The sequence below is a fragment of the Nicotiana attenuata genome, chromosome 7, assembly GCF_001879085.1.
Source record: "Nicotiana attenuata strain UT chromosome 7, NIATTr2, whole genome shotgun sequence".
In the NCBI taxonomy this organism is placed as follows: Eukaryota; Viridiplantae; Streptophyta; class Magnoliopsida; order Solanales; family Solanaceae; genus Nicotiana; species Nicotiana attenuata.
The window spans coordinates 19518008-19533384 of NC_031995.1; the positions used below are offsets into that span (position 1 = coordinate 19518008).

Genomic DNA, 15377 nt, shown 5'->3' on the forward strand with positions numbered 1-15377 from the left:
AATATATATATATATATATATATATATATATATATATATATATATATATATATATATATATATATATATAATATAGATAGATACGCTAAGTTTTACTTAATACTATAATTTAACTTAATACAATATATGATTATTCTATTTTTGGTGTAAAAAAATTTAGTCTAGTGGCTGTAAAAATCTACACACTGTTAGGGCACAAATCTGATTTAACGGGATTAAAGAACGGTCAATTTTATTAATTTTCCAAAGTTACCATTATTAGGGTATTTCTGTTATTACTGCATAAGAAAAGACCTATTTCGAAAACTGTTTACTGCTTTTCCTCTTCACACTGATCATAGAAACTCAGCAACTCCAGCTGAGAAGAAAAATTTCCAGAATGAGTTTTCTCGGGTTTGCGCTTCTAATAATCGATTTCCTAACTTGGTAAGTTCGTTTACTTTCTCCATTATAGTGCTGTTTGGTAAAAAGGGATACTTGGGCATGAAAAATCTTGTGAAGGTAGTAAAGAAGGCGGCAAAAACGAACAAGATTTTAGCTTTGCAGATTAGGGCCGATTATTGTTTTTACCAGTTATACATAGTTGCATGATTCTAAGTATTCAAGTACTTATTTTGCATGTATGTGATTGTGTATTTATGCTTTCTTTGTTTTCATGTTGTACCAAATTTGCAGGCCTGTGCTTGCTCTGGGATATCCTCTGTAAGTCCTGGAACTTCCCATTATTCCTTACTCACTTTAATTTATTCTTTACAATGCCATTTAAGTATGCACATTGTGGTGGCACATAGAAGGGGAGCCCAGGAGGTCACGGGTTCAAGCCGTGGAAATAGCCTCTTGCAGAAATGTAAATAGACCCTTATGGTCCGTCCCTTCCCCGGACCCCGCGCATAGCGAGAGCTTAGTGCATACAGTGCTATCTCCCACCAGCACAGGTATTGGGTAACAATGGCCACCAAGGCTTAGACAGATGCGATGAAATTACCTTAGGGTTTTTTTGTCCCTTTCTAAGATTTGAACCTAAAATTTCATAGTTCTCCTCCCACTCCATTGACCACCGGGTTATACACACCCTAGGGTGTTGGCACATAGTATGTGATCTTACAATGCCATATATGGATGGATGCCTTTTTTCTTCAAAAATATCCCAAATGTTGACTTATACTACCATATGTCACTAGAGGCGAATCTAGGATTCGAACTTTGTGGGTTCGAGTTTGAAATTCTACCAACAGCCCATTTGATTTACTGGTTTCAAAATTAATTATTTGTACTTATTTAGTAGAATTTTTAACACATACAGGGTCTGAGCCAAAGCTACTGGGTTCGGACCAGTAACTTGCATGTTATATCCTCCAGCATGTCACCCACTTCTACACCCGGCAAAATAAATAATCTAGTAAATGCTTTCCCAGAGAATATAATTTTTTTCAGGTAGCCTTTTCCTTACAATAATTATTTTTGGAAAACATTTGCCATGTTTTTTTCTCCACGCCAAATGCACCCTAAGTCATTTCAGAATTTCAAGTATTGAATGGTTCGATTGTCCAAATTTAGTTACTTGGTGTATTATTTTTCTCTTCTGTTGCTGGTAATATTCACCAATTTTTGTTGGAACTGCAGATGTGCTTCAATCCGAGCGATAGAGACTGGCTCCGAGTATCACATGAGGAAGCTAGTTACATATTGGACCATCTTTTCCTTTATTTCTCTGTTCGAGCTCGCATTTGAGAAACTTATCGAATGGTAATGAGAATGTGGTGTACTTTTAGCTGGCTATATTAAAAGGGGAAGAAATTTGTAGCATTTATTGTACAAGTGTTCATTTTCTGACCCTTTTTAAATTGTATGAAAATAGGAACTCCTGGCAATATTGACACTTATTATTGTTAGATTAACTTCCAGTAAGATCATTGACAATTTTTTCCTGTGTCTTTGAAGAAAAATAAGAGCAAAGTCTATGACATTAATGGTTAACTAATTTATGATATTCTCAATTAGTGGTCTCACTTCGTAGGCATTTATCTACTTGATACTAAACACAAACGGATAAGTATATGCTTCATATGCAAATTCTTGTGCTTGTACCCTCCTCGGGTAATTACGTTTTGTTTATGTATCCATACCCTCATATTGACTCATTGAACTAAATTGTGAACAGAAACTTTTACTTTCAGGTGAAGCTCAAATTTTATAATACACTTATTTCGGTTGCTCATTTATATTGGTAGTGATGTCTAATCTTGTTTGTGTTTCTTAAATTCCCTTGTTGAGTTGAGGATTTCAAGAGCTGGAGCGTTTCTTGAAGCATTTCGAGAAATTTGTACTATATACATGGTTGAACACGAGTAACTACTCCTGTTGCATATACTTATGTCTTTCCATTTACTTTGGCAGGATTCCTCTGTGGCCATATATAAAATTAAGTACCATATGTTGGTTGGTAATACCTCAGTTCAACGGAGCGTGTTATTTTTATCAAAATCTTATTCATCCATGTTTGCTGGTGAAACTGGATGGCGTTATCACTCAGTTGTATGGTGCTTGTTATGTTTACCAACGCCTTCTATATTCGTGCTTGTCTGTCAACCTTCAAATTGTCACTGACTGGTTTAACAAGCCAATGGAGGATTTATCTCTCAAGAATGAAATATTTCTGGCTGTGGCAGAGAGGTATCTTGAAGAAAATGGATCTGATGCTCTGGTGAAACTTATTGCAAACAAGGTACGTCAGATGTTACTTCAGCACGGAGTAGCCAGTTCAATACAAAATTGGATGCACACTTGTTTTGATGTACATCAGCTAGTTATATGAGAAGTAAAACTGTTAATCTTTTTCAGTCGCCAAAAGTTAGATTCCCACCATTTCAGAAGCAAACGTAAACATACCCCACTGAAGTTTATAGCAACTTTGGCTTGACACTGAATTGTTTTAGCAAGCATTTTCAGTGTACTTATCATGATTTCCTATTTGCAGTCCAAGGATTATAGATTGAATCATCATGCGGAAGAGATAAAAACTACTGATGCTAGTGATGAAGCAGGAATGCTTACACCCAACCAGGTGCTTCAGCTGTTGTCCTAACCTCCCAGTACTGTATGAAACACTTTTTAACTTCTTGTGGTGCTGCTTTACTGGCGTTGTCACTCCATAATGAGTTATAAAGTTGCGTTAGCAGTTCTGTACGGGTTGAATGGTGCCATGCACTAATTTTTGAAGCTTATTTCCATCAAATTCATGAATTCTGCTTCGATTGCATAGATGCAGTGTCCCTTCCAAGTCATAAACTATTGAATGTACATGAGCAATAGGTTACGTGTTACATTATGCAGCTATCAGTTTTCTCAAAAATTGCATCAAAGAGTGAATTTTCCTTCGCTGACAATAGATTTTGTAGTGAAAATCATTTCATCTGTTCAAAGTCCTTAAAATCTCGTAAATAACAATCATAGTGCCCCAAAATAGAGGGTTGTGAGAAATAGATGTTTATTAAAATTATACTGTTGGTGTAAGGTTCATATGCTAGAGGGCATGACACAAATTTTGGTTTGGATAGCATGGAACGTAGTGGAGAATTGAAATTTTCCTTGTTTTGTAGTTCTTACTAGTTACTACCTTCTTGGTACTGATTTCAGATGAAATTTCCTTTACGTTATGCAAAAAAAAAAAAGAAAAAACAAAAAACAAAAAACAGATAGTGCGTGAAGGGGCTAGTCCTGTTTGGGAAGATATGAAAACGATGAAAGACATGGCAAAAAATGAAGCAAGTTTTTAACCCCCTTGAATTTCCTTGGTTAATTTTTAGAGAATTATGGGTTCACACATATTATTCTGGTTGCAATTAATAAGATGAAAACATTAAGCAAGCTGTTTAGTGATGATCAATCAAAAGTAAATGGTATGCCAGTGATTAGAATGTCCCTTGTGTAACTTCAGGTTAAAAGCGTGAGGGAAAATCTAATTTGGATTGAGAAGAAAACGACAGGAAAACAGGTCAAGGAAACAGCAGTTCCAACAACGCAATCAAATCAGCTTAAGCAGGAGCAAGCAAAACATGCACCTTCAGCACAATCAGAGCACTGTACTAATGAAGACTTGAAAGAAAAAGTCCACCTATCAGGTATTTGTCAGCAAGAAAAACCGAAGCAACTGAAGAATATGGTGATGTTTCCGATCATAATTCTAAGCTGTGGTGTGGTACTTGTAACATGTGGTGCCCTGGCGAAATTTGTATGGCTGCAGATCTTAACGGGAGGGATTACTCGGTCAAACTTCAAAAACCATTGAGTTCTACAGCTGTGGCGGAAAGTTACCTTGAAAAGAATGAATCTGATGCTCCAGAGAAACTTATTGCAGAGAAGGTATATCAGATGTTACTTGATCAAGGAGTAGCCAGTTCTCAAATTGATTCTTTCCGACACTCATTATCCATGTACATATCATGATCTCCTATTTGCAGTCCAAGGATCATAGTTTGAATCATCATGCTGAAGAGATCAAGACTACTGACACTAGTCCTAAAGCAGGAATGCTCACCCCCAGCCAGGTGCCTCAGCTGTTGTACCTTACTCCCTATACTGTATGAAACATTCGTTTACTTCTTATGCTGCTGCTTTTTTGGCGTTTTTTCCTTCATGCTAATGAATCTGAAAATTACATTAGCAGTTTAGTACTAATTGAATGTTTTGCATATTATAATGATATCATGCACTAGCTTGTGAGATTTGCTTATTTCCAGCAAACTTATGAATGCTTCCTATGCATAGATGTGGCGTACCTTCCAACCTATAAACCATTGTTTATACACGAGGAATTGGTTACATTATGCATCTATTAGTTTTCTCAAATAAAGCACTAAAAATTATGAATTTTCCTTAATTAACAACGAGACCCATTCTTACCCTTTTTCTTTTCTAGTGAAAATCATTTCATCTTTTCACATTCTATCATTCCTTAAAATTCCGTATAACAATCATAGTACCCCTAAACAGACAGTGTGCGAAGTGGGTGGTCCTGTTAGTGAAGATATCAAAGCTATGGAATGGATGGCAAAACATGAAGCAGATGAGCCCAAACAGGTCATAATTTTAACCTTAAAATTTCCTTGGTTATTTTATGGAATATTACGTGTCGACAAGTTATCATCCTGGACAGAAAACCATAGATGAAAACATTAAGCAAGCTGTTAAGTGTGATCGATGACAAAAGGAGAGCTTGATGTTCCCACAATCAGGTGTTAGTGATACAATTAGTGGCCAAGTTAGGAAGAGTGCACGATGAAGCTTAAATATATATGACGGCGAAAAATAAGGCTCATCAGATAAGCTGAATGTGCAAGATGGCAATTGATAATGATGCTGATACCACGTGCATTATCATTTAGACCAAGAAGAAACTTTGTATGTGCTAAAAGAATCACTGAGCAACCTGAAACATAACTGGTGCACTTTGTAAAATTAATGCGTTTTGTAAGCTTGCACTAGATTCATTTGTCTTAGTATGTTCTCGAGCCTTTGTTTCTCCTGAGAACATTTTAAGCCACTAAAAAGGGGGAGAACTGAAGCTCTTAAGTTTTTCAAATATCAGTACCACATTTATTCTATCGTGATACTTGTTTTTGTGTAATAATCAAAAACAATCCATATGCCAGTGATTAAAGATGTACTTGTGACTGCAGGTTAAACGCGTGAAGGAAAATCTAATTTGGATTGAGAAGAAAATAACAGGTATACAGGTCAATGAAACGGCGCTTCCTGTACAAGAAAAGGACGGTACTAACGAAAAACTTAAAGAAAAGGTCCAACAAGGAGTTACTGGACAAGATGAAAAGCCGAAGCAAGTGATGAATACTGGTGGTGCTACCCATAATTCTAAGCTATGGTGTAGTTTTTGTAACGTTAGGTGCTCTGGCGAGATTGATATGGCTGCACATCTTAAGGGGAGGAGGCATTTGGCAAACACACATGGGGGAGCTTCGTTCTATTATCGATACTGAACATTTAGTTGTTTAATCACTGAGAAGGAAAAAGAGGAAAAGTTTGTGTCAAAAGGTGAGATATCATTTTGTGTATATTCAGTTGGCATCAGAGTTTCTAATTTTTTGCTAGGCCTTTTGTTTCTTCATTTCTGTTTTATATAATTGTCTGTTCTGCTAATTTTACCAGCTATGGAGATTTTGCCGCATGGTTAGATTGACTTTATTCATAGTATGATGAAATCACTTCCTTATTTTCCTCACTCCCCTGGCTGCAACCCTTCCCTCCCTCAAGGCCTCAACGCACCAGCTCAGTCGGGCTTAGATGCTTTAATACTTTCTCTGCCCCATTTTATGTGACGCTATTTGACCGGACACGGAGTTTAAGAAAGAAAGACTTTTGAAACTTGTGGTCTAAAACTAGTCATAAATGTTTGTGTGATCTCATTAACAGTGAAATGGGAGGTTTAAAGTTGAATTGTTTTTAAATATAGAAATGCATCATTCTTTTCGGGAAAGAGCAAAAAGGAAAGTGGATCACATAAAATAGGACAGATGGCGGATTGTTTAAAATCCAATAAGTCTAAGTGTTATTTCAGTTTGTATCCCATAAACTTTGCCATGTTAACCACAATACCCTCTTTGAACTGCATTTTCTATCAAATTATTACTCATTTTTGTTTGTCCAAATTTAAATATCTGAAAAGGAATATACTGGGCACTTGGTGTAAATGATGTCTGCACCCTCAAAAAACTTGAAATATTTGTTCAGAATTAATATGTTTTCAATGGACAAATTTGTCGTCTGATGTCTATGTCTTAGCCTGCTGATGATCCTCACTTCTGAGACATACTCTTTTATTCCTTGCTTTGACTCCCTTGAAATCCTCTTAACAACAATATGAGAACTCAATTCCCTGAGATGTCCTTTAAAAACACCCCCAAATCCACCCTCCCCGAGCTTTTTTTCCTGCGCAAAGTTATTCGTACATCTATCCAACTCACTGTAACGGAACTTCTTTGGTCCTGTGCTTCTTTCAAATTCACGAGTCATAGATCCATCAAAGATGTCATTGTCTTCATCTTCTCTCAACTTCCTCTTTCTCCAAAATGCAGACAACATCAAAACACATACAAAAAACAAAACACAACCACCAGAAACCAATCCAACCACAAGTCCTAACTTGTTTTTACTCTGTGCATGCTCTGGCTTGGGGCTTGGTAAGACTACTCCTGGATTTATTATGTTGTCGTTAATTTCTAATGAAGAAGTACAGTTCCAAGAATAGATACTTTGTAATGCAAAACAAGTCCAGCTCCACCTGTGAAGCCAAAAGTGACCCATTCAGGCAAGTATTCTCTCAGATCAAGATTGTGAGATAGGCTTTGTAGGACAGTGACAGTGAAATTATCTTTGAACCGGTGAAGACAACAGTAAGATTTTTTGAAGTCGAGTTATAGCTAATCCATACATCAGTTCTCCTACCATTCGGAATGCTACTAAACCAGGTCACATTAACAACACATTGCATAGAGTTGATATCAATACCTACATGATCACCCTTTGGGTCATACTGGACGTTCTTGTACGTATCAAACTCCACAGCTACAAAATGATTGCTCGATGTATTCAGTCGTTGAGTATTACTTGTAAGGCCAAGACTGCCACCTCTGGTTGTGTTCTCAGGAATTCTTGAACATGCAGGCGCGAGGAAGAAGGCAAGACATCACCATATCTTGTTCTACCCTGTGAATTGATGCTAAATGAGAAGTGAGTACTGAAATCCGTGACATTTCCAGAGGCCTTGTCCCAAAGATGCAGGGGCTTGGAATATGTGGCTTGACCGATGCTAGCTTTATATCACGATGATCAGGTCTGTTGTAAGTTGAATTGCACCATTTGCTGGATAAGCATCTCTCTCTCATATGTTACATTTTGATCGTTGGGTTTAAAAGTATCAAAATTGAAGGACAGCAAAGTCACAAAGGGAATTATGACAAGAAGAAAAACAAGGTAGTATTTGAGAGCAGATAAAGAGGCAAAAATAACCATAGCTAGATGATATTTTTATCAGATTGTTAGAAAACTGAAATTATATTCTATGGCAGACATTTTCATATCTTTCCAGAGAGCAGTCTAAAGTCTTGGTCAACTTTTAGTCTTTTACGTACATTAAGTTATTGAGAGTTTGCATGTCCCGACAGTCTACTTTGAATCGAAATAACAACCCCCTCCCCTCTACATTCCAAACTATTCAAGAATTAAAGTATTCCTGTTCTTGAAGGGGAAATGAAAGCTTTGAAATTCTCTGAGTCTGAGGAATATGCTTGTACATTTTGTTTAAGCAGCACCTACATTTAGTTGATAATTGTTACTATATTGTGTACGTTGAACTTCTAATATTTTGTAAGTTGGAATCTCTCTCGCATTCTGGTTCCCCATTAAACAATATACTCTAAAGAAAAAGATATACTCTCTCCACAACTTGGGCAATAGTTGAGAATGTTTGAGAATTTCTTCTTTAGCCAAAACATGCCAAGTCTAAGTCCATCTCCTTAGCTGGAAGTCAAAGGCCAGCAGACGGAAAGTTCAAACACTTTTTCCATATTGAAACCAAAGTCATAACAAAATACTAGGGCAGACTTTGATCAGTTTAACAGTTCAAGAAAATTAGCAACTGAACCCAATCCCACTAACAGCTCCATTCTCAATGAAACAACAATGATTAATTTAAACATGTTTCCTTTTAAGTTTATGATGAAAATCACTTTTTCTTTTTTGGGGCTTCACAGTCGATCTGAGAACAAATTTTTCCATCAGAGAACTTATCAATTCTGAACAAATTTTTTTGCTACATGAAGAAACAAAAAGCCAAGTTGAAGTTAGAAGCTCTAATTGCTCACACCACCAACTGATTATACACATAATGATATCTCATATCTCACCTTTTGACATAAACTTTTCCTTTTTTTTCCCTTCCCATTGATTAAGCAACTAAATTTCAGTATTAATAATTGAACAAAGTTGCATGCTTCAACAGTACATCCCCTAAACTAAACCATTGTTTCTTGAAGTTTTGCCAAGTGCTTCCTCCCTTTAAGATGGGCGGCCATATCAATCTCGCCAGGGCACCGAACGTTACAAAAACGACACCACAGCTTAGAACTATGAGTAACACCAACAGCATTCTTCACTTGTTTCTGCTTTTCATATTGTCCAGTAGCTCCTAGTTGGACCTTTTCTTTTGGCTTTTCATTAGTACTACGTGTTATTTGTGCTGAGCGTGCATGTTTTACTTGCTCCTGCTTAAGCTGGTCTGGCTTATTTGAAGCAGAAGATGGATTTCTTTCAGTTTTGGCCTTTTTCTTGCAAGTTTTCAGCTCTTCACACTTTTCCCTATGTTTCCTTCCTAGAAGATGGCACTTCAAGTCATGCTCTGACTTGGTTGTTACTTGACATACTGCACATGTCCACTCTTTCTGAACGTTCTTTAAAGAATTAGTCTCCCGGAGTTTAATCTCTTTGGTATTATCTGCTGGAAGCGTTGTTACCTTGATCTGCGCACCTGTTGTTTTCTTCTCAATCTGAACTAGATTTTCCTTCACACTTTTAACCTGCAGTTCCACAGGGAATATTTTAATCACTGGCTACGGATTACTTTAGCTTTATCATAGAAAAATAAATGCTAGGCTAGAATAAAGGTGGTACTAATGTTTAAAAACATAGAGCTTCAGTTCTCTCAACTTTTTAGTGGCTTCAAATGTTTATAGCAGAAACTGAGGTTTGACTAGGCATGACGTTTAAGAAAGAAAGTACGACTTTTAAAGCTTGTGGTATTAAATATGCAATAACGTTTATAAGACTTACGAAATTGTATTCTTCAACAATGCCATAACATTTGTGTGGCGAATGTTAATTTGATGGTAAAATGGGAAATTTAAATCGAAATTATTTCCAAATATAGAAGGTATCATTCTTTTTGAAACTCTGGAATCAACCACTGGTGCTTGTATCCGGGTAGGTTGCCTACATCACACCCTCTCTGGGTGCGGCCCTTCCTCGGACCCTGCATAAATACGGGATGCTTCGTGCACCGGGCTGCCCCATTCTTTTTGGAACGGACTAACAAGGAAATAGTATCATTCTTTTCCGAACAGATGGAGTATCTGCATCTATTGTTTGCTCAACAATTGCATCCGGAGCAATACTTAATATCCCAAGAAAGACCAAGGAAGTTCTAGCGTTAAAAAATTAATAACCTGTTTGGGGTCAGCTGCTTCATTAGTGCTGCGCTCCGACTGTGGTGCAGCTGCATGTTTTACTTGCGCCTGATTAAGCTGATTTGACTTTGTTGTAACAGGTGAGCTTCCTTCACTTTTGGCCATACACTTTGCCTTATGTTTCCTTCCATTAAGATGGGATTTCAAGTTATGCTCTGAGGTGGTTGTCACTTGACATACTGCACAAGTCCACTCTGTCTGAACTTGCTTTACAGAAGTAATCTCTGGAAGTTTAATCTCTTCAGTATCTGCTGGAACTACCATTTCCTCGATCTGCATTCCTATCGTTTTCTTCTCAACATGAATTTGATTTTCCTTCACATCTTCAACCTGCAGTTCCACAGGCGTCTCTTAATTACTGGCATACTTATTGCTTTTGCTTTATTATAGAATAACAAATACTAGGCTAGAATAAAATGTGGTACTGATGTTAAAAAAAAATTGAAGAGTATTGTGTCTCTCCCTTAGTAAATTGCAAGGACTCTAGGTAATTTGCCAGAGCTAGATTCCACCTAAATATCCTACCCCAACTTATTTGTGACTGAGGCGAAGTAGTACTAGCTGTTGTAAATCTCCCCCTTTATTAATGTCTTCAAATATTTAGAGGAGAAACAGTGGCTCGAGACCGTACTAATACATACGAATCTAACTAATACATACGAATCTAATACAAGCTTCAACAAGGATTAATTTGACAAAGTGCACCAGTTAAAACTTTCAAGGTGCGACTGTTTCAGCATATACAAAGTTTCTTCTTTGTCTAAATGATAATGCATTTGATCTCTGTGCATTATCAATTGCCATCTTTCACATTTAGCTTGATTAATGAGCCTAATATTTTGCCTACAGAGACAGTAAGCTTCAGATCAAGCTCTCTCTTGTCAGCATACTTGTGAAGACATAATATTCCAAAAAAAAAAAAGTAACTAAGTAAATTCAAGGGTTAAAAGATATAACCTGTTTGGGCTCAGCTACTTCATGTTTTGCCATGTGCTCCATCACTTTGATATCCTCCCAAACAGGACCAATCCCTTCACACTCTGTCTGATTAGATGCACTATGATTGTTATTTATGGGATTTTAAGGAATGAAAGCAAGTGAATAGACAGAAAGATTTTCACTAGAAAAGAATAGGAAAGTAACTAGTTCTGTTGTTAACAAAAGGAAAATTCAGACTCTTTGATGCTTTATTTGAGAAAATTGATAGCTGCATAATTTTATTACAATAATCTATTGCTCATGTACATATAATAGTTTAAGGGATGGAACTTGAAAGGTACACGACATCTATTCAAACGAAGCTTCAAATCTCAAAAATTAGTGCATGATATATGTGTGTGTATATATATATATATATATATATATATATATATATATATATATATATATGTATGTATATGTGTGTGTGTGTGTGTGTGTGTGTGTGTTTGTGTGTGTGTGTGTTTGTGTGTTTACAAACCATTTAACTTGCACACAACTGCTAATGCAACTTCCAAAATCATTATGGAGTCAAAACACCAATAGCAGCAGCACAAGAAGTTAAAAACTGTTTCATACAGTACCGGGAGCTGCATGATTATTCCAAATATAATCCTTCGACTGAAAATACGAGATCACGATAAGTACACAGTTAATGCTTGTTGAAAAATAATCAATAGACAATAGGCAAGCTCGAGTTGCTACAAAAACCAGTCGAATATGTAATCATACATTTGCTTCTGTAATGGTGGGAAATCTATCTTTTGGCAGCTGAAATGGATTAGTAGTCTGAATTTTCATATGCTAAAGTACATAAAAACAACTGTGCGGGCAATTTGGTAATGAACTGGCTACTCCGTGCTAAAGTAACAGATGGCATACCTTGTTTGAGATAAGTTTCACCAGAGCATCAGATCCATTTTCCTCAAGATACCTCTGTAGAAATGTTTCATTCTTGAGAGATGGATCCTCCATTGGCTTGTTAAACCAGCCAGTGAAAGTTTGAAGGTTGACAAACGAGCACAAATATGCAAAGCATTGGTAAACATAACAAGAACCATAAAATTGAGCAATAACATTGCGCAGTTTCAATGGCAAACATGGATGAACAAGATGTTGATAAAAATAACATGCGCCATTAAACTCAGGTATTACCAACCAACACATGGTAATTAATTTTATGTAAGGCCACAGAGGAACCCTGCCAAAGTAAATGAAAAGATATCAGTATATGTAACAGGAGTAGTTTCATAAGTTGAGGCCACTAATTGAGGATATCATAAGTTAAACTATTAACAACTTTGAGTTTGCTCTTATTTTTTTTCAATAAACAGAATTTTTTTGCCAAATGATCTTACTGGAAGTTAATCTAAATTAAGTGTCAATAATTCAGAGAGTTTCCATTTCCATATGATTTAAAAAGGAGAATGAAAGGAAAACACGCAAACTAAAGGTTATAAATTTCTGCCCCTCTCAGTATAACCAGCTAAGAGTACAGCAGATTACCATTCAATAAGTTTCTCTAATAGGTGCTCGAACAGAGAAATAAAGGAAAAGATGGTCCAATATGTGACTAGCTTCCTCATGTGATACTTGGAGCCAGTCTCAATCGCTCGGATTGAAGCACAACTGCAGTTCCACAAAAGAATTGGTAACAACCAAAAATACTACACATGTAACCAAAGCTGGAAATTATAAAGCATTCAACACTTGAAACTTTGTTCTGCCTTAGGGTGCATGTTGGGACGGCCTTAACTACCGTTAGTGAAGGGGGCTCAATTTATGCTAAAAGGATAAAACAAAACTTTTGATATATTCATGTATGTATATAAATTATTGAATCCCGCCCTCGACATTGGATAAAATCTTAGATGTAACATTTTTACAGTTTTTGAATCCCATTGTTCAAATTCTTGGCTTGCCACTGCATTTGGCATGGAGAAAAATGTTTCAAATAAAGAAAAAAGTTTCTACTAAAAAATGTTGTATGAGGAAAATGCTTACAGTAACAAAAGAGATTCACTGGGAAAATAAAAGTTGGTTTATTTGTAAAGAAAAGGGGCTTAAATCAGAATATGGAATTGTAAGATCACATACTAGATAGAGTGGCGGAGCCACATTCAACCAAGGGGTGTCAATCGACACCCCTTCGCCAAAAAATTACACTGTATCACTAGATAAATTTCTCTGTTTTATTCATATTTACTATATTTTGACTCCCCTTAAAAGTGTATCTAAGTTTTAATATTTTGATACCCCTCGGTGAAAATTATGGCTCCGCCTCTACATATATATATATCTATGGACTAGTAAAATAGACTTGTAAAGGATAAAGGAAGTGATTAGTATGGAGAAATAGGGAGTTCCCAAACTTACATAGGATAGCCCAGAGCAAGTACCGGCCTGCAAATTTGGTACAGCAAGAAAACAAAAGAAAATATAAATACACAATCACATACATGCAAAATACGTACTTGAATACGTTGAATCATGCAAGTATATATGTATAATGGTAAAAAGAAATCAACACTAATCTGCTAGCGAAATTTGTGTTCTTTTTCTTCTTTACTACTACTACTCAAGACTCCATTTTTTACCAAACAAAAACAAGAATGGAGAAAGAAAATGAATTTACCAAGCCAGGAAATCGATCAACTGAAGCGTAAAACTGAGAAAACCCATTTGGGAAAATCTTCTTAATTTTTTCTTTCTCTTTCCTTTCGCAGCAATTTACTCGGCTTGCTTGTTTGAGTTGATCAGTGGGAAAAAGGAACAGATACTGTACTTCAGAAGACTTTTGAAGAGGAAAAGATGAGAGTTAGTTTCCAAAAATAGGTCTTTCGTTTCCTGTAATAAAAGAAATACCATACTGATGTAAATACTGGAAAAAGACGAACGAGGGGTAGTTTTGGTAAACTAATACCAAAACTGATCCGTCGGTCTTTCTATCTTCCCATTAACTACACTTCTCAAAAACATTAAAGGCTTTTTATTGCAAAAGCCCCCCAAGTAGGGGCGAAGCTATAAAGCCAAAGGTCATCGAAAAATTACACGGTATATATAGCTAAAAGATCAGATTTTAGTGATATATAACGTATATTGAACATCCTTTATTAGAAATTTTTTATACTTCTTTCAAGTTTCAACATCCAAGCTTTGAACTGATTTCAGTTGACAAACAGGTTTGAAATTCAGAGAAGAGTTCTCTTTTTATTAATCAACTTAATTATCAAATTTTGTTTGCCCCGGGATTTTAATTTTGTGACATCTTACTTACATATCACGCGTTGTGTCTTTGTGACTAATTTAAAATCTCGAGCAATATTTGTAAAGTCATCATTGTTTTAAGCCTTGCTAATATTCTTTGAGGAGCTTAAATTAAGATTGAAAATATAAGCATATAAAGGGGAGTTACTATGGCCGGACAAGGTTTAAGGCTCCGTAAAGGCATCGATGAAAAGTAAGTTTGGATTTACTTGTATATTATTGTTGTAGTTGTTGTCTTTATTACTTCAACTAGTTTTAGTGTACGTGCGTTGCACATGTATGCCGCGTCAAACAATTAAAATATATTGTATCTGAAAAATTAAATTAAGTAAAATAGCAATTGACGTCAATAGATGCAATGGTATTATTTTAAAAATATACAACAACAACAACAACAAAACAAATCCAGTATAATGGGTCTGGGGAGGGCAGTGGGTACACAGACATTACCTCTGGGTAGAGAGGCTATTTCCAATATACCCTCGGCTCAAGGAAAGAAAAGGAAAGTATTATTATTTTAAAAAAAAAATAAAGGAGTAAAATAAGAGTATCATTTATTCTACCAACAAATTTGGTGTCCAGATATGACAAGAACTCATTCCTTTTATTCCTTTTAAAACTAATACACATACTTTAGCTCGATATTATTATTTTTAGTGTTTGACCTGGAGGATGCATTGCATGATATGTATTTTGGTTTTGTTAAAATATGCAATAGAAAATAAAATTACAGAAAGAGTAAAAAAGATCGCCTAAAACTTTAATATTATGTCAAACTAATAAAAAAAATCATGAGAGACCATTTTGGTCACAGAAACTCAACAGCTATAGAGCTTCCATTTTCTTGTTTCTTTCCATTTAATCCTAGTTTGTTAT

At 35.9% G+C, this 15377-nt stretch overlaps 2 protein-coding genes and 1 pseudogene across 5 annotated transcripts; 1 reads left to right on the top strand and 2 right to left on the bottom strand.

Annotated features, from left to right (window-relative positions):
• On the top strand, nt 315-7763 carry LOC109228773. Of its 4 annotated transcripts, XR_002068429.1 has the most exons (11): nt 315-426; nt 676-702; nt 1624-1746; nt 2398-2725; nt 2978-3064; nt 3938-4121; nt 4244-4362; nt 4461-4547; nt 4993-5079; nt 5679-6051; nt 7681-7763. XR_002068429.1 is itself a non-coding variant. In XM_019393975.1 (10 exons), exons 1-10 carry the CDS (start codon nt 380-382, stop codon nt 5994-5996), a joined length of 1407 nt encoding a protein of 468 aa, XP_019249520.1. In that variant the 5' UTR covers nt 315-379; the 3' UTR covers nt 5997-6201. The 4 variants fall into 4 exon arrangements, 3 of the variants coding, with proteins under 3 accessions (XP_019249520.1, XP_019249522.1, XP_019249521.1); XM_019393975.1 differs by lacking the exon at nt 7681-7763 and having other exon boundaries at nt 5679-6201; XM_019393977.1 differs by lacking the exon at nt 7681-7763 and having other exon boundaries at nt 4461-4558; nt 5679-5778.
• LOC109228774 lies at nt 6273-8028 on the bottom strand (annotated as a pseudogene).
• Nucleotides 8793-14070, bottom strand: LOC109228775. The gene is made up of 7 exons (XM_019393979.1): nt 13870-14070; nt 13611-13637; nt 12741-12863; nt 12117-12435; nt 11214-11300; nt 10236-10586; nt 8793-9590 (listed from the first exon to the last, which is right to left on the bottom strand). The coding sequence occupies exons 1-7, from the start codon at nt 13914-13916 to the stop codon at nt 9030-9032; spliced, it is 1515 nt and encodes a 504-aa protein (XP_019249524.1). The 5' UTR covers nt 13917-14070; the 3' UTR covers nt 8793-9029.

Bases quoted from the DNA above. Each gene is read 5' to 3' on its own strand.
- LOC109228773 (XM_019393975.1), top strand. From the start codon at position 380: ATGAGTTTTCTCGGGTTTGCGCTTCTAATAATCGATTTCCTAACTTG. The intron at 703-1,623 runs GTAAGTCCTGGA...TTGGAACTGCAG, and splicing joins CTTGCTCTGGGATATCCTCT to ATGTGCTTCAATCCGAGCGA. The intron at 2,726-2,977 runs GTACGTCAGATG...TCCTATTTGCAG, and splicing joins TGAAACTTATTGCAAACAAG to TCCAAGGATTATAGATTGAA.
- LOC109228775 (XM_019393979.1), bottom strand. From the start codon at position 13,916: ATGGGTTTTCTCAGTTTTACGCTTCAGTTGATCGATTTCCTGGCTTG. The intron at 12,864-13,610 runs GTAAGTTTGGGA...GTGGAACTGCAG, and splicing joins CTTGCTCTGGGCTATCCTAT to TTGTGCTTCAATCCGAGCGA. The intron at 9,591-10,235 runs GTTATTAATTTT...GTGGAACTGCAG, and splicing joins AAGCAGCTGACCCCAAACAG to GTTAAAAGTGTGAAGGAAAA.